General features: G+C 37.5%; 1 protein-coding gene across 1 annotated transcript in view; it reads right to left on the bottom strand.

Moving 5' to 3' along the window:
• PTPRZ1 (protein tyrosine phosphatase receptor type Z1) overlaps nt 1-20,401 on the bottom strand; it is a 220,877-nt gene extending 200,476 nt beyond the window's left edge. Inside the window, exon 1 of the mRNA XM_060195756.1 lies at nt 20,178-20,401. Within this exon, the coding sequence (XP_060051739.1) occupies nt 20,178-20,235 (58 nt within the window). The 5' untranslated portion in view covers nt 20,236-20,401. The remainder of the gene's footprint in view (nt 1-20,177) is intronic.
• Between the last annotated feature and the right edge of the window lie 6,581 nt (nt 20,402-26,982).

Below are 26,982 nucleotides of genomic sequence, written 5' to 3'. Positions count from 1 at the left end.
GCTCAGCGGGGAAGCAATTATAGAAGCCAGACCTTCTACCCTCTGCAACCCACAACTGGGAGGGTAGATTCTTTTTTTTTTCTTTTTCTTTTTATTTAACAAAGGATATATTAACCCTGGATCCATACTCCCAGAGAGATAGAGAATGGGAAGGCTATCAGGCGAGGGGATGGGATATGGAGATCAGGTTATGGGAATTGTGCGGAATTGTACCCCTCTTATTCTATGGTTTTGTTAATATCTCCTTTGTTAAATAAAAAAAATTAAAAAAAAAAAGAATATACCCTCCCAGTAGTCCCTAAGTGTGGCTATGAAACAGAAGCCTTTCAAATTGTTCTTTTGATAAACTAGGAAAAAATTGGTGAAGACTTCCCTCAAAACTCACCAAATACAACTAGAATTTATTCAGAAACTCACCGTGCCACAGAGCACTGCTTAGGACTTTGGACCCTCAGGCTTGGGAGTTTCTGCATAACCAACCATTGTACTATCTATCCTCTACTCTGTTTTATCTCTTGGTCAGGAGTGAGTGATTAAGCTTAAAAAATTAACTTATAGTTAAAAAGTCCTCAGGCTTCCATAGCCTGCTGGGAAGATAAATAACATACAAATCACCAAGGACATTTAACAAGGGTTTAACAGCTTTTGTGCTTCACCTCAGGGTTTGAGATAAAACAAAAACAACTGTTAAGATTCAAAACTGTGAACTTTTAAATACCTTACTTCGACACAAATCAATCCAAGGAAGTGTAATCAGTGGATTGAAAAGTAGTAAGGGAGAAACTTTCAAGACTGCAGTTGTACTCAGCATAAGAAGGTGTCAACTTGCTGTTCCAATCATCCATTTCTTTGTTCAATTTAAATACAAGAGATGCTACCTCCCATCTTCCAAAAGCAGTTGTGTCAACATTAGAGTAAGCAGGAACCAGAAAATAAGAGCAGGTGAGAATAGGGACTTTAGGGTGGTAAGAAGATAGGCAGTCTGTTTTAGGTACGTTCCTAGAGGGCTTTGACTTTCCTAAGCTTGATAGTTAATGTGGAGCTGGACTAAAAATATTATCTGGGAAGATGTAATTACAGTTGAGAATATGGCAAGAAAGCTAGATTAGGGCAAAGAGTAGCTCCCAAACTACTAACAGCTCCACCTTTTCCTGAAACACCAACTACTAAAGACAACCAGCTTCAGGGGGTCTAGGAGTCAACCCATCAGAACCACCCTCCTAAAAGCAACACCCAGGAAATTTGTGTAAATATCATAACACAGCAAATATAATGGTCAATCTAAAAAGGAACATTGGAGAAATGAACTATGACAAAAACTCAGAAAAAATCCCCAAAAGCTAGAAGCAAATAAGAATGAGGACAACATCCAAACACTAACTGATGCAATAATCACTGGAGTGAGGAAAGCTTTTGTTAAAGGTCAGTGAACAAATGAATGAGAGAGAAAAGAAGAAGGAGAAGGAGAAGGAGAAGGAGAAGGAGGAGGAGGAGGAGGAGGAGGAGGAGGAGGGGGAGGAGGAGGGGGAGGAGGGGGAGGAGGAGGAGGAGAAGGAGGAGGAGGAGGAGGAGGAGAAGGAGAAGGAGAAGAAGAAGAAGAAGAAGAAGAAGAAGAAGAAGAAGAAGAAGAAGAAGAAGAAGAAGAAGAAGAGGAGGAGGAGAAACTAACGGTTGTCACAAAAAAGTCACTTTAGAACATGCCTTATAGCCACCAAAGCAGGAATAAGGATAATACTGCTAGTATCTTTACTTTATAAGACTTGGCGGTATTGAGATTGCTGGCTTTCATTTGCCACACATAGATTGATGCTGAGGACATCATGCTCAGTGAAGTAGGCCAGAGAAACACTGTATGATATACTCACATGTGGCATACTAAAAAAACAAAAACATAAAAGAAAGCAAAATAAGAAAACCAAGGAGTGAGAGTAAAACAAAAATAAACTTTTAGACTATATGACCACAAATAGTAATCAGAAGGGAATGGGAAAGAAGGTTGCATGAACCTGGTGAACTGATTGTTTTTATAGTTAAGAACAGAATTAAACTGTTTTTGATTAATTTAATGTAGTAAACATACATTTGTGGATTGTTAATGATTTGTATCTGAAACCTATAAATTGTTGTAAAGCAATGCAAACTCAGTTTAAAAAAGGAACAATGATTTTCCTTTGTAAAGATAACCAACTTAATTCTATAGATCTGCAACTTAATGCCTCTCAAAAATTATAAAGCATTATATTCATGATGAAATGTTGACAGGGCAGCAACTGTTGATATAGGCTATTAAATATACAGTGCTTTTTCCATGCTTGAATCAAACAGGATCTCACATATCTCAGATCTTGTTCTTGGTTTAAAAAAATGGGTAAAAGGAACTGAGAGAAATTCACTTGGCTGAAAATGTTTGGGGTATTGGACAGATGAGGAGGTGTTAGTGAGAGGGATCCGGTATCTTTTTGTTTCATTATAGCACAGGCTTGACAGGAAACATAGGGAAAACTTAGCCATAGAAATGGTGTATCCGCTGTGCAGGCCAACAAGTAGATTCTCCCACCGCTACTTAGAATAAAGAAACTTATAGTTCTCTTTCTCTCATGTTTCTGGCCACAGTCATCTTTCTTCCCTTCTTTTGCATTCACTATTGTGCTTGATTCCAATCACTTAATTTTCCTTCTTAAAAGTCTGAATGCCAAGAGTAGAAACCCTTAGGAAGCTGTCCATGACAGTGTGCCAATTCAGTTCAAAATCTATATAGATGCTTGGACTTGTTAAAATGGGAATCTGATTTGATTGACCTACTTTCAGCTTACCTTTTTAAAATAAGAGGGATTGAGTGAATTGGAGGATGAACTGAATTCTAATTTTGAATGCTGGAAATGTGACCCTAAGTTTCCTACTCTGCTAGAATATGCTAAAACTGAGGTGAGGCGAAGGCAACATTTAATATTTGACTGGAGAGGGACTCCAGTTATATTTTTTATCTGTAAAGTGGTTACTTTATTCACTGATACATGCCACAGATATTTACTGAGCAGCTATTACATGGGCTGGAGGTTTTTAGAGCCTTGGGCCTATATCTAAGACCAGTCTCCTTCAAGACCAAGAGACATGTCAACAACTGAAATACACTGTACAAACAGTCATCATGGGTGAGATGTTCCCATTCTATGGCAAAGAATAGTTAAGTGCTAGAAAAGGTTTCCAAGGAGAGGTGAAAGAGAACTGGAAATGCAAGACAGCACAAGCAATTTAAAAATAATAATAAAGACAGTAAAAAAGTAAAGATAAAGGGAAAAAAAACCTGTGCCAAAGGAAAGGAACACAGGGTCAAGTCAAGTTGTATAGGTTTCTAAGTTGAGGTACCGAAGCACCTTGCATGACCCAATAAAGACATAATATGACATGAAATTATGGGTCCTCTTCAGTCAGTGATGAGTAGAAACACACATACACACAGACTTGATTGATTATTTTCTCAGTGATTCCCATGGAAGGAGACCTTTAATCCTCAATTTGTGTTTCATTTCCTGAATCAGTTACAGAATTTCTTTCTAAGAATACAGAAACATAGTATGTAAAAAGGAAGTACTTTTGCTAAGATGTAAGTTCCTTAAAACATTCTAACACCCATCACTGCAAATTTGTGAAAGGTTTTTTTTTTCACATTGGCCATGGGCAAGACATCATATGTTGAGTAAGTAATGATCATAGTGCTTTTGAATTGGTTACATTTGGCAAGCAAACAGGTAGGTGGGGATTTCCTAGATGAAGAGAGGATGCGTTTGTTGCTATTTTGATGGTGTATGTGAGAAAAGAAAGATTCAACACAATGCAACTTTCCAGCTGTGCTTTGGTCATGATTATGTGTGCTTACGATTTAATAGGTATGGCTGGGCAGAGGAACATCTGGTAGAGTAATGCACATGCTACACAAGTACAATCATTTAGGACTCTATTCCCCACTGGCAGGGGGGAAGCTTCACAGTGCTGCACGTGTCTTTCTTTCTGTCTTAAAAATACATACATAAATATATGTTTAAAAGTTTTAAGTGATTAAGCAAAAAAGTTATACTCTTTATTACTGATACCAAGGATTAATCAATAGGATCAATGGAAACCTAAACTTCAATCTAAAATCTTAAGTGGGGATATATGTGAACCTACTTTGTTTTTATTGAAGCTATAGTATGGCATATGGAATTGTAGCAGAATGCAATAAACAAGCATAATTACTTCCAAGCATAAAGGCCTATGTCAAACTTTTCTTGATGACTTATTTTCAGTGAGTTTCTTCCAGTAGCACAATTGTCTAAACAAATCTCCAGCAGACTGTGTGCTACAGTCTCAAAGGCTCACAATGAAAAAGCTGGCACTTCCTGTGTATTAGAAGGGAAATTTCACTGCATAAAGGTACACTTTCTCTGCCAGAATCTAAAAGATCCAGTCTGTCGCACAGTGAAAGTCTTTATATGGCATTGTTATTAGTAGAATGACTGTTTGGCTATCTTAAATTTCCACTTGCCTGAATAACACTCAATCTAACACACTTTAATCTCTCATTATGTTGGTAATAACCAAGAGGTTTTCTTTTGAAATTCACGGATTCTGTAGGATTCTAATTTTAAAACTATAAAATGGGAAGAAACAGGAGGAGAAGGAGCAATGAAAGAGTAGGGGGTGGGAGGAAGGAGAAGCTGCCACCTGAAAAAAGCTCCCAGCAAACAGGAAACTGCAATACTTTCTTACAAGTGTTTTCCTCATTTCAGGGGAGTGGAAGAACTGACAGGAAATTCTGAATAAATTATTGAGGGACAAAGAAGCATCTTTCGCTTTCTTTACTTCTTAAACCAAGGATACTATATGGTTAAAATGTAATAAGAGCTTAGGAAGGAAGTAAACTGGCAAGATGGGCAAGAAAGTAGCATTATGGGATAGCTCTTGTGGTTCAGTTGATGCCCAGATTGTGCTGCATCTTAAAGGGCTTAAGGGAAACATCTACTAGCTGTTCTTGGCTAATTAAGTAATTTTATTCTTTGTGCCACTTTCCAGGAATACATTTTTCAGACAGCATTGATATCTTGTCCCATAAATCTTGCCCCATTTTGATAGAGTTTGATCCAAGAATCATATGCATTTCAGCTCATTTTTGAAATGTTAGCACCAGGAGTTTTACTTACCTTCCTCACAAAATAGCAGATGCTACTACCAGACATTATGCCTCAAATTGGGACAGATTTAAGTGTGGAAATTATGTGACATTTTCATAGCAGTAGGTGTTGAACAGAACATATAAGAAGAGTATTTGAACATGAAAATTTTACTTATGTATTTTGCTACTCAAACTACCGATTTGACTGTGATAGAGTAGAAATACTGAAGAGAACTAAAAGTGTTTCAGACTGGAGATATAAAATCCAACCAACTTCCATATCCAAGCTTCTTTTGGAATGAATCATCTGAAATAAATTATATATATCAAAAGGGTAAAGGATAAATGGCAAAACAAAATTCTTACATTACTGAATAAAGCAGTAAACATTCCTTATTCTAAAGGAGCAAATGTTGCTCACATACTCACAAAGACATTTTTAAATGAGTTCATATCTTTTTGTTGTCTCTTTCTTATCTTTCATAGGATTAAAAATTGATTCACAGAATCTAACATTTATTTTATTACTTTCTAATCTGATACATTCACACTACAGTTTAGGGTGTGTGTGTGTGTGTGTGTGTGTGTGTGTGTTTAAATTTACAGTCAAATTAACTCTGCAAAGAGAAGCTATTAAAATCCAAACAATATGATAACACAGTAAATACTTAATGAAATCTGGTGAATTCTATTCCATTATTATCAGATAGACCAAACTACTTTTGAGGAGAGTACTGAATTCATGTCAGTCAAGAGTGCATGCCATTCAAAAAGAAGCTTTAATATGTAAGTTGGATTTTGTTTATCCAGTCTGAAATAGTCTAAATAGTTCTCTTCGGTATTCTATCCAGCCTCTCAAACTAATACTTTAGGTGGCAAAATATATAAACAAAATGTGAAGTAAGCCTTTTTCTGTCCTTTTATATATTGTAAAACGGAAAAAGTCAAACTTGAAAAGTCCCAGATAATTCCTACTATTAAATTGAATACTTTCCCCCTAAGATCCTACTTTCTTCTTTTTTAACAGAGGTCTGCTCAGATCTGGCTCAGACATGACAGACATGTCTCAGTGATGTCTGAGAATGAACCTGAGACCTCTAAAAGGTATAAAAGTCCTTTGCATAACCACCATTTTATCACTCTAACTTCCTCATACAGATCCAGAAGACTACATTCTGTAGTGCTCCAAATAAAGCAAGTATCAGTTTTGTGAAGAGAAAAAAAAATATGCACATAAACATAATATATGAACATACTATATACATACATGTTGTTACATATAATATACAATATATATATACAATGTATACACATAATAGTCATAAAATATGTATCTATGCACATTGACATATTTATAATTTACTTTTTGTTACACAAGATTTTCCCACACTGAAAGTCATTCAAGAAAATTTTACTGAAACCACAATATTTGTTGAATTATTATTCTCAAATAAGTCTTGAATTCAATCCTAATACCGCAGTATTTCTATCCTTGGCAACTGTCATGAATTTATCCCTTCATATATTATTAGCATACCTTAAGGGGCACAGGAGATAACAAAATCTTGTCATATTTTGCTTGAACCAAAAGAAAAATGATGTTAAAATTAATTTAAAAACATACCTGGAAAAGCCTATTTTATGAAATATTTACCACTGCACTTTTATGTAAAATGCCAGTTGTAAGCAATTTACAAAGAAAGTAGTTTATGTAACATGAATATAATGACCTTTAAGCAATCTGAAATCAAGGATATTAGGAAAACCAATTTGTTGGTAGGTAACTGAATTGTCATAATAGTACATGTGCTCAATTTAGGAAAAACAATATCAAGAATTTTAAAAGTGAATGAAGTAGTTTTTGGTGTGGTCTGGGAGGTGGCACAGTAGATTAAAGCATTGGATACTCAACCGTGAGGTTCTGAGTTCAATCCCTGGCAACACTTATATCAGAGTGATATCTGGTTCTTTCTCTCTCGCTGCCTATCTTTCTCATGGATAAATAAATACATTCTGAAAAAAAAAAGAAGTAGTTTTTGTATGATAAGATACAATCCAATTAGCCTGGCACAGAATCTATACTTGAATCTTCTCTGCCTTTAAGGAAAGTTCTTACTTGATAAGATGTGATTATATCTAAAATATATAATACATCTCATTTTAAGCAGCAACATTTCTTCCCATTGCTTTCAAAACACTGGGTTGATCCATTCAGAGGAATAGTCTAGCTTCAATTTCTATGTGTTATGGTAATAATTTTGAAGTTCTACATTTAATATATAGTTTTCAAGATATAATTCTCCATTCCTCTCCCTTCTTTCAATTACAAACATCACTAGAACTGATCATCTTCCCTACCTCCATTTTTCTTTTTTTATTTATTTTGATTTACTTTTTATTTAAGAAAAGATACATTAACAAAACCATAGGATAGGAGGGGTACAACTCCACGCAATTCTAGACCTACCTCCATTTTTCATTCCTTGCTATTGCTTTGACTTTATCTGATCCTTGCTAATTTTCATTATTCCAGACAGAGAACACTCACCTGAGGATCAACAATGTCTCATTCTCAAGAGAATTAGCCCCAAATACACTTATATCAATTGAGATAATGTATTTGAGAGTACTGATGAAATATTAAGCTATTATACAAAGGAAATGGTGCCATTATACCTCCAAATAAGCTATGAAATTTCCACTTTGATTATCACTGTATAGGAGTCTTTGAACTCCTGGTTTCTAATCCTGTAGTGCTCCCATTCACCCCCAGACTCCTGACATTTAACTCAGCTTACTTCAAAATCACTTCACTGTACATACTCATTCAGTAGTCTCTCATTTTATATTATATAACTTTCCATTATAAGCCTTTCAGCTTAGTTACCTGCTGACAACCTACTCCTCATGACTTTATTTTTGTCCTCACCAGACTTTATCAACCTGGGTTGACTTTTTCTGATAGAAGAGAAATAGAGAGGGAGATTGTCATAACAGTACCAACGTTCTCCCAATGTGCTGGGGGCTGGTCTCTAGGAATCTATGTAAAGAACATGACAAAACAAGAACCCTATCTGACCCCTTTTTGTTGTCTCTAAATACCATGTTCTCATTTAAGCTCCATGCTTTTATGTATATCATCTTTTTTTTGCCACTAAAGCTTCCACTGTTGTCTTTGGAGCCTTAGTTACCCACCATCTAGGGACTATGTCCACCCCTAACTCCTAGACACCCTCCCAAAAGTGAATTAAGCCTACATTCAGACTCTCATATTTTAATATTCCACAAATTGTACCACATATGACAGCTATGTACATATGAATCTTCCTTACAATGGTTCTGTAGACCATTGGGAGAAATATTCTTCCTTGAAGAACATTTATTTTCTTTCTTACTCTTCTATACATTTTACTATATTTGTTTATTTTTACTTTTCCATGTTTCATTTGTTATTAATAGTGGGCTACAAGATTGCAAGATTACATTGTTTAGTTCCATACCACATCCTAACAGTATTTACCTTAAGAAAAACGATAAATGAACCGAATAGATTTGTGTTTGTATCCTCACTGTTAATAGTCAAGATTAAAATAATGATTTGAACTACCTAAAAAGTTACTAACTTTTAAAGTGTATATATTAGTATTTTTGAAGTACAGTAAAACAAATAGTCTTGACCTGGTAAGAATACACAAATTCCTGAAACAAAAATATAGTTAATTCTGGCAACTATTACATAACAGAAAAATCAGTAACTCTCACTGTAACAAACAATGCATGGAAAAACAAAGTAAATAAGACAAGGGAATTAAATAATATATTTCTATTTTTTTCTAGATTTATTTATAGTCAACAAAGAACATTGCTTAATTTTCACTGCATACTATAATGATACAAGTTATTTCTTATTGAACTACAATTATTATTTTTCCTTTTCTTAATATATATATATTTGTTAGTGATTTATAAGATAATAGGGGTATAATTCCACACCACTTCCACCACCAAAGATCTTTGTCCCCACCCCCGCTAGCAGTAACCACCATAGTTCTCCCATGGTTGTAGATATGGGTTGACTATATATATATTTTTTTCTTTTTTCAAATTCATGTGTTTCAATTTGCTATATTCCACACATGAATGAAAATTTCCTGTAGTAATCTTTCACTTCCACCTCACTTACTTTACAGCCAGTTCCATCCATTTGTCGCATGAAGGATACATTATAGTATTTTGTTAATTGCTAAGTTGTACTACACTGGGCTAATGTACCATTACTCCTCCTCCTCCTCCTCCTCCTATTATTATTATTATTAATATTATTATTATTTTGTATTTATGAGACTCAAATTAGTGATTTTTAGTACACTATTTCATTGTTAAAGTCTTCTCTCCCCAACTTTAAGCATTTCTTATAGCCACTCCACCCCTCGATATTTTAAACTTTTAATCAGAAACATGAAAAGGCACACATCAGAGAAGCCCATGGAGCATTTGGTCAAAGATGGTTGACTCCATTTGGAGAATACGTTTCTTTGATGAATCTAAAGATATGTACCTTTCTCCTGATAAAGGGGTCTTCATCTGGAAATGTGGTTCAGTTATCCTCCCACATCCAGAGGTTTGAATCTCTGGATAAACTTCAAGATGGAGTCCTGAACTTCCCCTGACCTGTAAAGACTATGAAGTCAACCACTGTAGCCCATACTCCGCCTTCTAGAGTTACTCTGAAAACAGAAACTATCTTAAGAAATGAAGACAGGAATAGGATATTTTATAGGGATCTTATCCTGTGGCACTAGTTTTGTTTTAGCATAGTATGAAACTTACCAATATATACCTTAAGGAAAATTAACTGAGATCAATAATATTATGACAGTAACATAGATCTTTTGTCTTAAATCCTGGCTATACTCTGTTATCACCTGTGGAGTTTAAAGAATCAATCCATGTTTGGGATATACATATATATTCTTGATCCACAGAAGAATCTAGATATCTCAAACTGAAAAAGCAAAATATCATTTACTGTACGATTTAAACAACAAAAATTTAGTTTTCAGGGTTCTGGAGACTGGAAAGTCCAAAATCAAGGAGCCAGCAGATTCCATTCTCCTGGTATGAACACAACCTTTCCCATTGTATCTTCATATCACAGTGAGAAAGACAAGTCTGGTTTCTCTATATCTTCTTATAAGAACACTAAACCCATCAGGGATTCACTCCTGAATCTCATGTAAAACTAATTATACCCCAAAGGACCCATTGCCAAATACACTGGATCTTAAGACTTCAACATAGGAATGTTGGTATAATATAGTCAGTTCATTGCACCATAAAACTTTGAAGTGCAGTCAGTACTGAGAACCACTGACCTAGATTAATATTTTAGCTTTTGTTCCACTAAAGTAAAGACAACTCTGCTGATATTGTATGCATGATATAATCCTATGAGTGGACTCAAATTCTCATGATCCTGTGTTTTAGCTGAGAAACCATGTTTACATAACTCACTCAGTAACACATGTCAGAATTCACAAGAGTGGGGGACCAGGCACCTAGTTAAGAGCACATATTACAGTGTGCAAGGATGAAGGTTCAAGTCCCTGGTCCTGCAAGGAGAAAGCTTCACAAGTGGTGAAGCAGTGTTGCAGGTGTCTCTCTATCTCTCTCCCTCTCTATCTACCCCTCCACTCTCAATTTCTTTCTGTCTCTATCTGATAATAAGTAAATATTTAAACAAAAATTCACAAGAGTTAGATGTTATCACAGAAATAACCATTAATCTGAAAGAAAAAGTGATTGAGATTTCCTTATACCTGCCTACCTACCATTTTATTATTATACAGGCAGGATAATGAATTTGGTGGTGACCATGATCTCTAATATAATAGGTCATTTTAAAAAGCAGCGTATAATACTACTCAAGGAACCTACTTAATTCAGGAAAAATGTTTAATATTGAGATCTATCTTTAGATAAATATGCTAGAGCTTTAGGACTCAAAATATAAGTAATTCAGTTAATGACAGTGAAAGAAAACAAAAATGATGGAGTGAATGCAGAGAGTATAGAGATATCTAATTAGTTTCCAAGAGTGTAAAGGTACCTCTAATCATTGTTCTAAGTATTTAAAAAGAGAATTCTTTTTTCATACTAATTAATAAATTATTCTATCCAAATACATAGATATTATGTTTCAAATGAAACACACAAATGTGTTAACTCTTTTCAGTTAATTCTTGCTTACTGAATGTGACCTGGAAATTCATATTAACCAAGACCAGGAATAATTGAATTTACTTTTAATACCTGTGTGAAAATATAAAATAATACATAACCATACATTATTACCATTTTTAGTACATTAGAATTAAAATATTTGCTGGACATCTGCTATATCTGGCATATATCTGGCATTCTTAGGCCAGGTGCAGTATGTCATTTCTGGGACTACTGATAATACAAATATCAAAAATTTGTGATATGCAAATTCCAAAAGCATACATATCCACATAATGTAGCAACACTTTCTACTACATAAATGGTTTCTGCAACTGTCTTGGATAAATATATCTTAAGGTCAGCTTGACTATGGATAACATAGTCCAATATGATGGTTTTTAACTGACAGAATATACAGTCTTCCTGGACCTGGATTGATAATACTTTATTGCTCCTAACTGACCACCATCATCCTCTTGGGCCCCTGGGGCATATCCAACTTTTATTGGTGCCAACACGTCTAGAATTAAATCATCACCCAAAATTGCTCCTGCCATACTCAGGTGTTATCATTCACAAGGACCTTTCTTCGTATGCCTGCATCTAAGTGACAGACAGCTGAGAGAATCAAGGGAAGTGAGTTTCTGGTGCCAGCAGTAGCATTAAAGATGAAGGGTCAAGGCGGAATGCTGATAGAACTCTTGAACTGGGAACAGAAACAAAGTAAGGAAAAGCCAGAGGAAACTGGCTCATCTCAACATTAAGAAGCTACTGCTGGGGAGTCGGGTGGTAGCACAGCGGGTTAAACGAAGGTGGAACAAAGTACAAGGACCTGCGTAAGGATCCCAGGGGAGTTGCTTCACAGGTAGTGAAGCAGGTCTGCAGGAATTTGTCTTTCTCTTCTCCTCTCTGTCTTCCCCTTCTCTCTCAATTTCTCTCTATCCTATCCAATAACACATCAATAATAATAACTATAACAATAAAACAACAAGGGCAACAAAAGGGAATAAATATTTTTTAAAAAAAAAACTACTGTTGTCGAAGAAGTATCACAATCTTCTCTCTTTCTGATAGGATCCATTCAAGATTTACTACAGGTTAGGGCCAACTGCTCCTGGTTGAGGACACTTGTTACAATGTGCAAGAATCTGGGTTAGAGTCCCTAGTCTCCACCAGGGGGAAAGCTTCACAAATGAAGCAGTGTTGCAGGTATCTCTTTGTCTCTTTCCCTTTCTATTACCCCCTTCCTTCTCAATTTCTGGCCATTTCTGTCCAATAAATAAATAAAGATAATACAAAAAGAAGAAAAGATTTATTAAATATCTGTCATACAGCTAAGTCCAAGAATGCGAACTCAAGGAGATGATCTAGTGGGAGAGAGGAGGCAGATACAAAAGTTGTATACAGCAGCTGCTAAAAGAAACTTATCAAAAGCACCCTATGGGAACAGAACATTTACTTTTGAAAAGTCAACTATTTCCAATCATTCAGCCCCAAATTAAAACAGCCACAAAGTATACATTAAATTTTGCTTCATCTAATTTTCTTTATGTGTTCTACCTGCTGAACCACCTCCCCAACCACTTCTTGTGATTTTTGTATGGCTGCACAACATGAAGCAAGAATAAGCCACATATCTCAAGACTTGGAATCACTTTAATTGACTGACAAAGTCTTTCTAGCTGAATTAGAAACTTCTCACTAATATGGTCAACTAATACTCATTAGCAGTCGTTTATACTCCAAGGTAGCACTGCCCAATGAACAGAAACAGTTATTAAACTTTTGAAATGTGGCTGGTGTGAAAGTGGAACTGAATTAATACACTTAAATTTAAAATCCAAAAGGTCACATATGCCTAGTAACTATAACATTGGACAGCACAATTTAAATATATAAGCATTTTTAATTTTTCTTTTAGACTATGCAGTATGTTACACATGTCCTTGAAGAAACATATATAAGAACTGACTTCTTCTTGTAACTTGAATTTGATGTTTAGAGTTCCTCCCAATATGACATTAAAGCTAATGTATGATTAAAACACAGACATGTCTACTTTAAATAAATTACATAAAATAAAAGTCTCTGACTTTTACCACCAGCTTTACTGATGAAGTGGAAACATTTTCAAGTATTTGCAAGCTAAGATATCCAACTTGTTAAGAGATACTTGGAAAAGACTAATGTAACTCAATCTAACTGAAGAAACTGCATTATCTTAAAAGACTTAAAGGCTTTCAATGTGAGGATTATATCAGATTACCTGAACTGTAGGCATCATGAGTATTAGGATTCTGTATGTTTATATATTGCTTAACTTTGCTTCCTACCAAATGCCTGGCACTCAGCAAGCATATAATGAAAAAAACTGTTCAAGTAGGTTGATGAAGATGCTCTCTATTTGAATCTTGGTAGTTATTACATGGTCATACATTTGTCAAGAATTTCACGAAGAAGAAAAGATTTATTAAATATCTGTCATACAGCTAAGTCCAAGAATGCGAACTCGAGGAGATGATCTAGTGGAAGAGAGGGGGCAGATACAAAAGGGGGCAAACTAGAAAGGGAAAAATTATCTCTCCACATTTTTTTAGTGACAAAAAGTGCCGGGCTAGCATTGCAGGTGTTTCTTCCTAGCACATGCTCTCTGGGTTGGAGAGAAATCAACCTGAGCCAACCTGGGCTGCTGCTTCCTCAGCGACACGGGAGAGGAAGCAGGAACTCAATGGAGAAGCGGGAACGCAATGCCTTTATTGATCAAAGACAACGCCTTTATATATATCTTTAACTGGAAGTGGAAAGTGGGGAGAGGAAATGGCTAGGAGAAGGGGTGGAGAAAAGAGTGTGAAGGTAGAAAGCTTCCATAGCAGTTGTTGCAAAGGTTCTAACCAGTGGGATTAACCAATAACCTGCAGGCAAGGCAAGTCTCAGGCAAAATAATGATTATGTAAATAGACCACAGCATCAGCAATGGAGCAGAGAAACAGGGCTGCCTGATAAAAAAGTAACATTTGTGCACCTAGAAAGTCATGAATGCTGATCTTCAGGAGAACAAGTGGAAATATGAAATGCAGCACCAAATCGCATATAAATCAAGACAGCGAGTCCAAACCCCAAGCTGATCTCCAAGGGATTACATAAGGAAAGGACTCAAACTCAGGTCACAGGTGAACAAATAAACTAAGGATTGTGTGCTGTTAGGTAAGTCATGTGATTCTTCATGCCTCAGTTTACTTGGTAGTAAAATACATGTGTGAAAGACTTTGGAGAAAGCTGTGTGATGTATATAAAAGGCTTAGGATGGTTGTCTGCACCCAGAAAGTAGTAAAGGGAAATAAAATATAAATTATCTTGATCAAACTTCCTCTAAACTCCTCTGGTCCTAAATGAGGGAGGTTCCATTTCCAAACTACAATCTGAACAGCTGGCAAATAGACAAGCAGGCAAGAACTACAAAGTCACACATACTCAAAGCTTTACAGAGTAAAAGAAATGGAGAAACACAGTCCATGCTTCCAGTAAAACCTGAAGTTTTGCCAAAAGCAAAATTCCTACAACATAAGATTTTAAGCAAGTTCGAGAATCTCTAGTGCAGACGTGAAAACATAAATGAATTCATCAATGAAATGATCTCTCCTGGCAAACTTCCCTCAGTGGAAGCAACCGTAGTCTACAAGAAAATTAGAGTGAGATGAAATTAAGAAAATTTGTTATTCTACAGATGAAAAGCAATTTGTTTTCAGAGCAGAAACTATTACTTGGAAAAAAATGAATATTTTTAATCATGCTTACTATTTGTTTTCAGAGTGTAAACAGCCCAAGTTGAGAGTAAAAAACATACTGGATTCTATTAACTCCATATTCAGGAATAAATTGACTAATTCTTACAGAAGATCTGAGTGTAACTTGTAGTTTATGTATCTTTAAAATAGTAAGATGTGATGAAAAAATTCAGAATCTGATTCATTATATGTTAACCAATAATATCTATGTATTTGAATTTAGTGTACATAACAGGGCTACAGCTCACTTAATTCAAGGCTCTTGAATTCTCATTAGTGGAAAGAAAATATTCCTTAAAAGCTTTTAAAACACCTACCTCTCCTCTATGACTCACAGTTAATCTTCCTTATAGGAAAGCCACTGCTATTTTTCCCATTACCTGTTCAGTGGGTCAAGATTAAATAATAACTAGAGTTATGAAGTCATTACATTAGTTCTCCACCTAGTAGAAAATCATCTCCATTTTTGTAAAGGTTCACATTCACTTAGAGAATTATTTTGGATTCCTGTTTTAATTTCAGCCTCTCTGATTAAGACTGTCCTTCAGTTGGATGATACAAAATTTAATATTGTGCTACTTGAATGGTTTTAAACATAACATGAACTCAGACATTAGAAATCAAGTCTGCAGTGAAAACCTGATAATAAATTAAAAATAATGCTAATATTTAAATGTCAACCTAGCTCAGTAGTTGTCAAAGTGTGAACTAGGACTAGCAGCATTAGCACATCCTGGGAGTTTGCATGGCATGAAGATTCTCAGGCCTCACCCCAAACCTGTTAAGTCAGAAACTCTTAGGGTAGATCCCACAGTTTGTCTTTTAACAAGTTTCTCCAGCAGATTCTGATGCACAAGAACATTTAAAAACTGTCTTAAACGGGGCCGGGTAATTGCACACCTGGTTAAGCATACATGTTACAGTGCACAAGAACCCAGGTTTGAGTCCCCAGTCCCTACGTGCAGGAGGAAAGCTTCACGAGTGGTGAAGCAGTGTTGCTGGTGTCTCTCTGTCTCTCTCCCTGTCTATCATCCTCTTCCCTCTCAATTTCTGGATGTGTCTATCCAATAAATAAATAAAGATCTCATATATATATATATATATATATATATATATATATATATTTAAACTATGTTATAGGTCAATTTTGACAGAATTATCCAGGCAGATGAATTTACAGATGAACTTAATATGAAGTAATTTTCACCCTCTAGAATATGTAATATTCTTCTTTAGCTCCTGGCTATCTCTAATTCTAAAGTGGAAAGTCGATATTTCTTTCAATCCAAATAATCTAGTTGAGAATGGTTACTTGAGCACTTAGAAATAATTCATATATACATCCATTTAAAATATCAGAGGTTATGGATCACAGAAAGTGATAAAGTCATTAAGACATTCTTTATAAAAAATTACTCGGCCACCAGGTTCCAGATGCCATCAGGATGCCAGCCAGGCTTCCCTGGACTGAAGACCCCACCAATGTGTCCTGGAGCTCCACTTCCCCAGCAACCCACCCTACTAAGGAAAGAGAGAGGCAGACTGGGAGTATGGACCGACCAGTCAACGCCCATGTTCAGCGGGGAAGCAATTACAGAAGCCAGACCTTCTACCTTCTGCAACCCACAATGACCCTGGGTCCATGTTCCCAGAGGGATAGAGAATGGGAAAGCTATCAGGGGAGGGGATGGGATATGGAGATTGGGTGGTGGGAATTGTGTGGAGTTGTACCCCTCCTACCCTACGGTTTTGTTAATTTATCCTTTCTTAAATAAAAAATAAATTTAAAAAATTGTTTTAATTTTCTTTATTTATTGGATAGAGACAGGCAGAAATTGAAAGGAGGTGGGGAGATAGAGACAACTGCAGCACAGCTTCACCACTCACAAAGCTTTCCCCCTGCAGGTGGGGACCGGGGGCTTGAACCCAGGTCCTTGTGCACTGTAATATTTTTGCTCAACCAGGTGCGCCACCACCTGCCCCACAATTAAAACATTCTTAACTGTTAACAAGGTATTCTCTGGTGAATACTAACTTCCTTCTGGATGGTAAAGATAGTTGCCTAGCATTCAAATTTTATGAACACTGTCATAATTCATACCAAGATGATAGATAGTCAATAGATGTTTCCTAAGCATCTATTACATATTTAGGCCACATAGTTGGACTTAAAAGCTGCCGAAGATACTTTTTCCTTTCTTTCTTTCCTTTTTTCTTTACCTGGGCACTGCTCAGCTCTGGTTTATAGTGTGTGTGTGTGTGTGTGTGTGTTTGGGGGGGATATTGAACCTTGGACTTTAGAGCTGCAGGCATGAAAGTCTCTTTGCATAACCATTATGCTATCCACCCCTGCCCCTGCTCTACTTAATAAATAAATGTACAAATATACTGAAGATTTTGAGGAAAAAAATAATTGAAAAGGCTGACATTTTTATTTGCAGAATGAAAAGTATATAGAATGTATATAGTTTTGCCTATCTTCTAAAATATTGATTCCCAGATCGAGCTATTTATCTCATTTGAGAATGCAAAAATTTACAGATCAATCTGTAGGCAACATTGTAAAATGTGAACTTTGTTAAAATGGGAAGAGATAAAGAGGTGACTGACCATCAACGCTAAGCACCTTTTGAGTTCTAATACCGGATCACATTTAATATGGCCCCCAAATATGGGGCTACTCTGAGACAACCTAATTTGTTAGTTAAAGTTTATATCATCAAAGCATCAAAGGACATGCCCCATGAGGAAACATCTAATTTAAAAAAATGGCTTCTAAAAATACTGTCCTTAGAACTAGTCCTTTTTTAAACATAGTGTATTGGAATTGAGTGTTATTTAGTCACAAAAAGGAATGAAGTACTGGTATGCACACAACATGGATGCAAGCTGAAATCATTATACTAAGTGAGTGAAGCCAGATACCACAGGCCACATATCGTATGACTCAGTGAACAAATGGTTTTGTAATGAGACAATGATGGTGGTAACAGTTGTACATCTTTGAGATTAAAAAAAAAGTGACTTACACACTTTTAAAGGGTGAATTGTGATTTGTATTTCAATTAAAAAAAACATCACCCCCACCTGCAGGGGGGGAAGCTTCACAAATGGTGAAGCTAGTCTGCAGGTGTCTCTCTTTTTCTCTCCTTCTCTGTCTCCCCTCCCCTCTCAGTCTCTCTATCTCTATCCAAAATAAAGAAACAACATAAAATGTCAAAAAAAAAAAAGAAAATCACAATATACTCAAGACATGTAGTTAGATGGCACACAAAGCAGCATCCTGTGATTTATTTCTCTGCTACAGTGAGATTTACTTTTTAAAAAATATTTATTTTATTTATTTATTCCCTTTAGTTGCCCCTGTTGTTTTTTGTTGTAATTGTTGTTGGATAGGACAGAGAGAAATGGAGAGAGGAGGGGAAGACAGAGAGGGGGAGAGAAAGATAGACACCTGCAGACCTGCTTCACAGCCTGTGAAGCGACTCCCCTTCAGGTGGGGAGCCAGAGGCTTGAACCAGGATCCTTAGCAGGTTCTTGCCCTTTGCGCCACGTGCGCTTAACCCGTGGTGCTACCGCCAGACTCCCGAGATCTACTTTAAATGATAATCTAAGTAGTAAGATGACCTGGCATTGTTATTAAAATAGATCCTTCATGGAAAGGTTCATTCAACAGGTGCATGCTTTCAAAAAAAAAAAGTCTGCATTCTCCAGAAACAACAGTATAGTTTTTGGAGAAAGTCAGGACCAGATTACTGAGACTCTTAAATGTCAACAACATGCACCACAGTATCTTTTCACTTTAACAAAGCTTTTGGAATTTAAAGTATATTCATTTACCTGGCAGGGTGGTGTTTGACAATCATCACCATATTTGCATGACAATTGTTCTCAGAACATAAAAATAATTTCTCTTTGCAGTGGTTATTGTGCCAAAGGAGCACCATCTATTAGATGAAAATATTCACTTATCTATTTTGTTATCATCCCAAGAAGGTTTTTTTTTTTTTTATTGAGATCTTCTATCTGAAAAAAGTTAAATATGTTCACTCACAAACTGAGAACCATTTTCTAATTTTCAGGTTAATGCTTTCAGAGTTATTGCATTACACCATAATAAGGAATCTTAATGAAGAAAAGAAGTCACTTCATTAAATTTAGTTTTAAAATTCTGGAAAAATCTGTATCCTAGGTAAATAAATTAAAAACTAAATAAATAATAAATTGTAACTGGCTAACTCAGAATGCAATTTTTGTATTTAATGTGTAATAGGGTGATGGGGTTGGTGAAAGATGACTCCATGAATAAATACAACCTGTAGCTCTTCTTTAACTTGAGAAACAGTAACAGAACATAGATAAAATTTTGACTGAAACGTGTGTTTGTGTGTATATGTGTGTGTGTGTGTGTGTGTGTGTGTATGTGTGTTAAGTAACAGCTCAGACTTGTGACTAAGTCAAAAGTACTGAAAAACACTGGAAGTCAAGTTGGTGTTTGCTCCTGTTACTACTGTGTATGTGTGTGTGAATTCGAACCAGACACACATGCATTTTTTTCACTCAGGCCCAATACATTTGTAATATGAAATGAGCATTCAAATTGCGGTAGTAGAATACATAGCCCCGCGCTGTGGTTCTATTTCTACAATAGTTATATTTATCCTCTTCTGTGTATTTATAAAGACTCTTTACATAGTTTGGAATAGAGACAGGATGTGTGAGGAGAACCCAGCCTCCCTCTTGTGGAGAGCGGCCTGAGCATGTATCTCTGCTGGCGGAAGACAGGTGACTAGGTGCGAGGAGGGGAGGGGGCGCGTTTTCCCACGCTGTAGACACCCGCCATCACGTCGTCCACACCGTGGGATCCCCAGCTCAGTGTGGTCCTTCTCCCCTCTTTGAGAGGCGACGCCTGCAGCCAGTGCCTAATTACCCCACCCCCACCCACGCTCCCACCGCCACACACCAGTGTCCCAAAGGATCGTGGAGATGAACCCCACTGAGTTCTTATCACTCACCCAGGTAGCAAACACACAGAATCTGAAGACAAACGAAGAAGCGCTTTAGGATGAGCATTTCCAGACAGTCCGTGGTCCCCCACCACCGCGCGGCTCCTCTGCTTCTTGGAATGGAGAAAGAGGAGGGGGAGTGAGGGAAATGTTTTCTCCTCTAAATGTACAGATTGGTGGGGGGCGGGGGGGGGAGGAGGGGAGTAAAGAGAGAGAATGCAAAGGAAAGAGAAAGAGAATGCAAAGGAAAGAGAAAGAGAGAGAAGAGAAGCACGCTTGGTGGCCTCCGGAGGCGAAAGCTGCTAGCCGAGGTGCATGTCCTCGGACTGGCCAGGCTTGGTCTCCTGGGCTGCTGTGGCAGCGGTCTGAGCGCTGGGAGCGCAGCGCCCGCGCCTGTGTGCGGGTGCTCGCTCTGGCCGGGTTGCGCGCCGCTACACGCGGGCACGCGGGGGCGGGGGCCCAGGAGCGAGCCGCTGGGAGCGCGCCACTGGCCCAGGGTCGCTCACGGGGCGGGAGAGTCGCGGCTGGCTGGCAGTCAATCTGGGTCTCCACGAGTTGGGATTCCTACTGAGATGCCTCTCCCTCCCTAGTTCCTGGTAGTAGCTTTGCTGCCCTGGAGTTAAGAGGAGCACGCCACAGATTTAGAATTTTCCCAGAGAATATATATCTCTTCATACTTTGAGAAAAGAAAGGAGGCCAGACCCTCATTGTCCAGCACAGCCAGAAATTGACCTTTGGGGTTTACCCCTTTGGAAATAGTTCTTATTTTATTGTTGTCCTCCCTGCAGATGCTAAGTGGGCCTAATCATAAGGTGGTGGTGGTGGTGGTGTGTGTGTGTGGGGGGCGGGGGGTGCCTGAGTAAGCAAGGTTCCATTCTCAATCTTTCTATTTGTCCAACTCACCATAGTAGTTCCAGATCCCATTATCTCTAGGGCAGTTGACTACAATCTCCTACCCTGATTGTAACAGTGAGACCCAGACCCTGACCCTGACCCTGACCCCCCTCTCTACCCCCCACCCACCCACACACATTAGTCATCCTGCTGCTGGACACAGCTGCTTGAGGGAGTTTTAAACTCAGTAGTGCTATGGTGCTCCCAGACAAAACTACCCAAGTGCATCCTCTGGACTCTGGGTCCCAGGTTTTTTTTTTTTTTTTTAATTGGTTGATTGGATGGTATACAAAAGAAACATAATACAAACCTTCTGTTGCCTTAAAGCAGATATTGTCTCACTCTGTGTGCCTGTTTCTAAGGCAGTCTCCTTAACTAGAATATGAGCGCTTCATCTGCAAGGAGTTTGCCTTGGTTATAATCCCAGCTCCTAACACAGTGGCAACAATTAACAGCAAATGGTTCCTGAGTGTTGAATTATTTGAAGCCTGAAGGAGATGATAAGGCAGAAAGTGGTATCTTCTGGAAATCTGGCTACACCCAGTCTTGATAAAGTCATTCCCTTTTCAGAGATTTTCATTTCTATATCCTTTAACCATTAAGTATATATTTTTTCTACTTGTTTGAGACCCAGTTTGGATTCTCTGAAGAGTTCACTTCAAATTCATGCTAACTGAAAGTTCTGGAATTATCCCTTATATTCTTAGGCACTATTTGATGTAGGTTATCTGTACTGTGTGTACTCCTTTGTTCTGTTCTTGTTTCAAAAATAGTATTTCAGCTTTAAAAGTTTAAAGAAAACCATCTCAAAACTGATTCCTGAATATATTTCAAGTGTGACTACTAGTTCTTACCAACAGCCACAGCCTCTAACATTAAGTTAAACACACAGAGCTAATTATACCTTTTGTGATTGCTTCAGTAATTCATTAGATGTGGGTAATCACAAACACTGAATTGGTAGATTCATTTGTTAGTCCAGGAATGCATATAAACATTAAGAAATTGACCCTGAATCTATTCTCCCCATGGGGAGAAATAGATATGCTTTAGCCTTTACAACTGTAATAGAGCTTGATGCTTGCTCCTGTAAACTTTCACACAGGGAAACACTTTTGCCAGCATGGTAAAAAAAAAAAAAAAAGTGTGTATAAACTAGAAATTCACTAAAAGGTGAGATAAAGTAGATAATATGAACAAAAGTAGGCAGAGATTTCCTAGAGATGTGAAATACACTAGAATAACTAGTCTAGAAAAATAAAAACTGGGGCCAGGTGGTGGCGCACCTGGTTGAGCACATATGTTACAATGCGCAAGGACCCAGATTCGAGCCCCCAGTCCCCACCTGCAGGGGGAAAGCTTCAAAAGTGGTGAAGTAGTGCTGCAGGTGTCTCTCTGTCTCTCAACTTCTCTATCCCTCCCTTCCCTCTTGATTTCTGACTGTCTCTATATATCCAATAAATAATAAAGATAATAAAAAAAGAAAAAAGAAAAAGAAAAACTGATATCAAAGAGGATGGGGCAAGAATGAAAGAAACAGTTGTTATATGCTATACAAACAGTGAGAATTAAATTTGAACAGATTGAGTAGGGTCATACTATGGGAAAACACTGACACCCTAGAAGAATTTTCATCTGAATAATAAGTAAGGACATTAAGAAAACTTCCACAGAAGAAATCCCCCAAAACATAATGGCTTAGAAGAATTTAGATTTGCTTAAAGGAATGTGTAGTGTTCCAGAAATTCTCAGTCACTGGTCTAATAGCAAACAATCATCAGGCTGGAAAAAGAGCTCACTTGGTCAGTGTGCTGCTCTGCCATGTGCATGACCCAGGTTCGAGCCTAGACCCCCACAGCTCTGAAACAAACTTTGGTGCTATGACCTCTTTTGCTTTCTCTACTTATGTTGTTGTCTCTGTCTCTGAAAAAGTTATCCCAAAGCAGTGAAGTGTCTGTGGTGACATAAAAATAAATAGGAAAATTAAAAAATCATCCTAAGTGGAGCCGGGCAGTAGTGCAGCAGGGTAAGTGCACATGGCTGCAAAGCTCAAGGACTGGCTCAAGGATCCCTGTTGGAGTCCCCACCTGCAGGGGACTCCAACTTTACCAGTGGTGAAGCAGGTCTGCAGGTGTCTTTCTCTCCCCACCTCTGTCTTCCCTTTCTCTCTTGATTTCTCTCTGTCCTATCCAACAACAATGACAGCAACAACAACAATAAAAACAAGGGCAACAAAAGGGGGGGAGCCTCTAGGAGCAGTGGATTTGTAGCACAGGTACCAAGCAATGACCCTGGAGGCAATAAATAAATAAATAAATAAATAAATAATAAATAAATAATCATCCTAAGGGAGCTTGATGCTCCCTCCTAACATGAACTGAAACTGACATCACTAGTGACTCTTTATTTTGGTTACAAAGTCAAAGACATGGAGAAAGAAATAGGTGGATCTTGTATCTACTAATTTAGTTTTCTCTCTTTTTCCAGATGACAGGTGAAAGGGGATGCTGGCTTGCTCTGGGTCCACCCATATCCCCGGCCATTGGGAGATGGAGGTCAAAAGTAGCCCTGGATGTCCTGGGGTAGCTCACTGTGCCGAGGGCAAAGTGTGCAGAGAGACAGGACAGTCAGCTCTGGGAAAAGCCTTGAAGGACAATTCGTTTATTGAAAGAAAAAGCAGATAGATATAGGCCATAACTTGGGGGGAAGGTTTGGGGTATCCATTAACCCAAACATATAGCAACACAATGCATAGCTACATTTTTACCAACAGACTATTTGATTATAAGCTTTACAATGTACATTTTTCTGAAAGTAAATTGCAGGCACTTTAGGGCAGCAGGAGAGAGGAAAAGGTGAGCAATGTTTGCTGAGGTTTTAAAGTTAACACAGTAATCCATAGCTTTTAATTAAAGAAGGAAGGGGGGGGGAATAGCATGTGTACAAAGGTGCCCATGTCATAAATTACAGAGACTAGCCCTTCTCTTGACCTGAAGGCAGAGTTGGGGAGTTCAGGGTCAAACCAATTGGTCTCATGGAAACAATGGCCTGGGTTTTTTTTTTTTGGGACAGTGGGCCCATTCTCCAACAAGGGGAGAGAGAAACGAAAGAGACAACACAACATTATCACTCTTGAAGCTCCTGCTTTGTGGTGGTTCTCCCTTTTGGTGGTGGTGGTGGGGTGGTTTCAGATCTCAAACCCAGGTCCTTGTATATATAAAAAAATGTGTACTCTGCCTGGTAAGCAATACCCTACACCCCTCAGCCAATTTAATTTTTTTATAGTGAATATTAATGCTTTTTTAACTGAGAATATAAAAAAGCCTGAGGGTGTCAAAGTGTTCCTGCTGAGTTTTGCATGGGGGTATGATGGCAACAAACTTTATGTAACTGAGTGAAAGCAATGGAAAACTACCATGGAGGACCAGCCAATGTGAATTTTATACTTCAGTGAGGGCACTAGAGTGGAAGACACAGGAAGTTATGATCCCTGGAAAAGAGGTCACAGCAATAGCCCAGGTATGAATGAATAGAAGGTACCAGAAGAGTGGGGCTATGTAAAACTAAATGTGGGGGCCTGGGAATGGGGACCAGAAGATACTGTAATGTTTGTCCAAATTGACTGACTTTTGTGCCTAAGGCTTAGAAGTCCCAGGTTCAACTGCCAGCACCACCATAAGACAGAGCTTTGGAACCTCAGAGTGATCTCGTGTCTATCTGCATCTTTCTTTGCAAAATAAATAAGTGAAAAAAATTAATTAAGGCCAGGAAGTGGCTCATCCAGTTGAACGCACATGTTACTATGTAGAAGGACCTGGGTTCAAGTCCTTGGCTCTCACCTGCAGGGGGAAGCTTCATGAACATTGGAGCAGATTTGCATGTGTCTCTTTCTCTCCTTATTTTTCCCTCTCCTTTCAGTTTCTCTCTCTCCTATCAAGTAAAAGAGAGGGAGAGAGAGAGAGAGAGAAAGAAGAGAAAATTCTCCTATCAGGCAGCATAATGGTTCTGTGAAAAGAGAAAAAAAATAAAAGTAAAAAATGGTGGGTTGGAGTTGAGTCCCAGCAATAACCCTGGTGGCAATAAAATAATAATAAATAAATGAATGAATAAGAAAAGAAAAACAAAATGTATTTCACTTTTCATGATTTTATGGGAGTCCCATTCATTTTTGAGACACAGTACTGAGACATTCACATGAGTTATTTTGAATTAAACAAAATACCATGTGTTGTCATTCATAGTCTGTCTTTCTGTCTATCTATCTAGCATCTGATTTCTTTAGAAAATTCTTCCTTTGCATTATTTCACGTATTTGAAACATTCCTATTAGTGTCCGTCATGTACCTCGTGTTGCTTTAGGAACTCAACTTGCAAGTCTGAATTATTCCCTGTCTACTATGAAGGTTCATCATAACGTAAGAGAGAAAGACATTGTTACTAGAAAACATCTTTACTGTGAATAGTTATATAAATTATAGAGTCTGCAGTTAATTTGATTTTTAGATAAATGATGAATACTCTTGAGGTTTTTTAATTTAATTTTATCACTCTTAGACCAACTTTTTTCATTCTATTTATCAGATAGATGGGGAGAGAGAGAGAGAGAGAGAGAGAGAGAGATTACAGCACTGGAATTTCCCTTAGAGCTTTGGCACATCCATGAGATTTGGCACACATGTCCTATTGAATGTTTTATCTTCCAGCCCAATAATAATTTTTTATTATAAACTAATTTTCTTGCACTATGAAACACTACAATTATGAGCAAGTGTGGTGAGTAATATTTGCTGTAATGAGCAATTTATTGCACTCTCATGCAGTATTTGAGACATTTTTTTTATGTCCCAATGACTCATAGGACCACCACGCAAAAAGGAATTTACATCTGAGATGGAGCAGTACAGTGGTGTCTTTCCTTCTCTCTCATCCTGTCTCCCTCTGCATCTCACACTCTATCTGGAAAAAAAGCTTATTGTTTACCTAAAATTTAATTATTATTATTATTATTTTGAACAGAGCACTACTCAGCTCTGGCATATGGTGGTATGGGGGACTGAACCTAGGACTTCAGAGCCTCAAGCATGAGTCTTTTTGCTTAGCTGTTATGCTATCTACCCCATCCCAAATTTAACTCGATGTCCAATACTTTTGTTTACAAAGTCATATAATTGTATGTTGAATTATCTGAGACTAGTCTGATATCAAAGGTAATCTTTTGTGGCTATGTACTATCCATCCCTATCTATGCTTTTCTTTTTCTTCTGTATTTACTTTTGTTTATTATTATTTTAAAATTTTATTTGCTTATTTGATAGGACAGGGAGAAATTAAGATGGAAGGGGAGAGAAGGAGAGATACTTATGGCCCTGCTTCCCTGCTAGTGAAGCTTCCCCCTTGCAAGTGGGACCTAGGGGCTTAATTCCAGGTTCTTGCACATTATAATATGTGAGTTGAACCAGGTGCACCACCACCCATCCTGTATTCATGACTTTCAGTATGTTTCCTTACTCATGACTTTCAGTATGTTTCCTTACTCTGAAAATTATTGTCAAAGCACACTTAACTTGGATAAAGATAAGATAGACAGATGGGAGGAGGAGGGTGTTTTCATTGCAGAATCTTTTTGATTCTTAAATTCAGTGGAAGTGCTAGGAGACTACAGAGTTTTGTGCAGTCACTGAGTAAAACATGACATTAAAAAGGAAGTAAAATAACAGTGCCTCCTACTACAACAGAAAAAAGTTGTTCCTACTTCACTCATGGTATTGCTCATTTTATACAGTGGTATTATTGAAAATTAAATTTTAGCAGATAGGGGGATCAATTAAGTATTTATTCTGAGAAAGTGACCACAGTTTAATTAGAAGCAAGACAGCAATATTTTACATAAAACTATTTTCTGATTGTAAGAGAACAGACT

The sequence above is a fragment of the Erinaceus europaeus genome, chromosome 8 (assembly GCF_950295315.1).
Source record: "Erinaceus europaeus chromosome 8, mEriEur2.1, whole genome shotgun sequence".
NCBI classification, from domain to species: domain Eukaryota; kingdom Metazoa; phylum Chordata; class Mammalia; order Eulipotyphla; family Erinaceidae; genus Erinaceus; species Erinaceus europaeus.
Note: the sequence above shows the minus strand (reverse complement) of the source record. Positions and strands in the feature narration are given on the sequence as shown.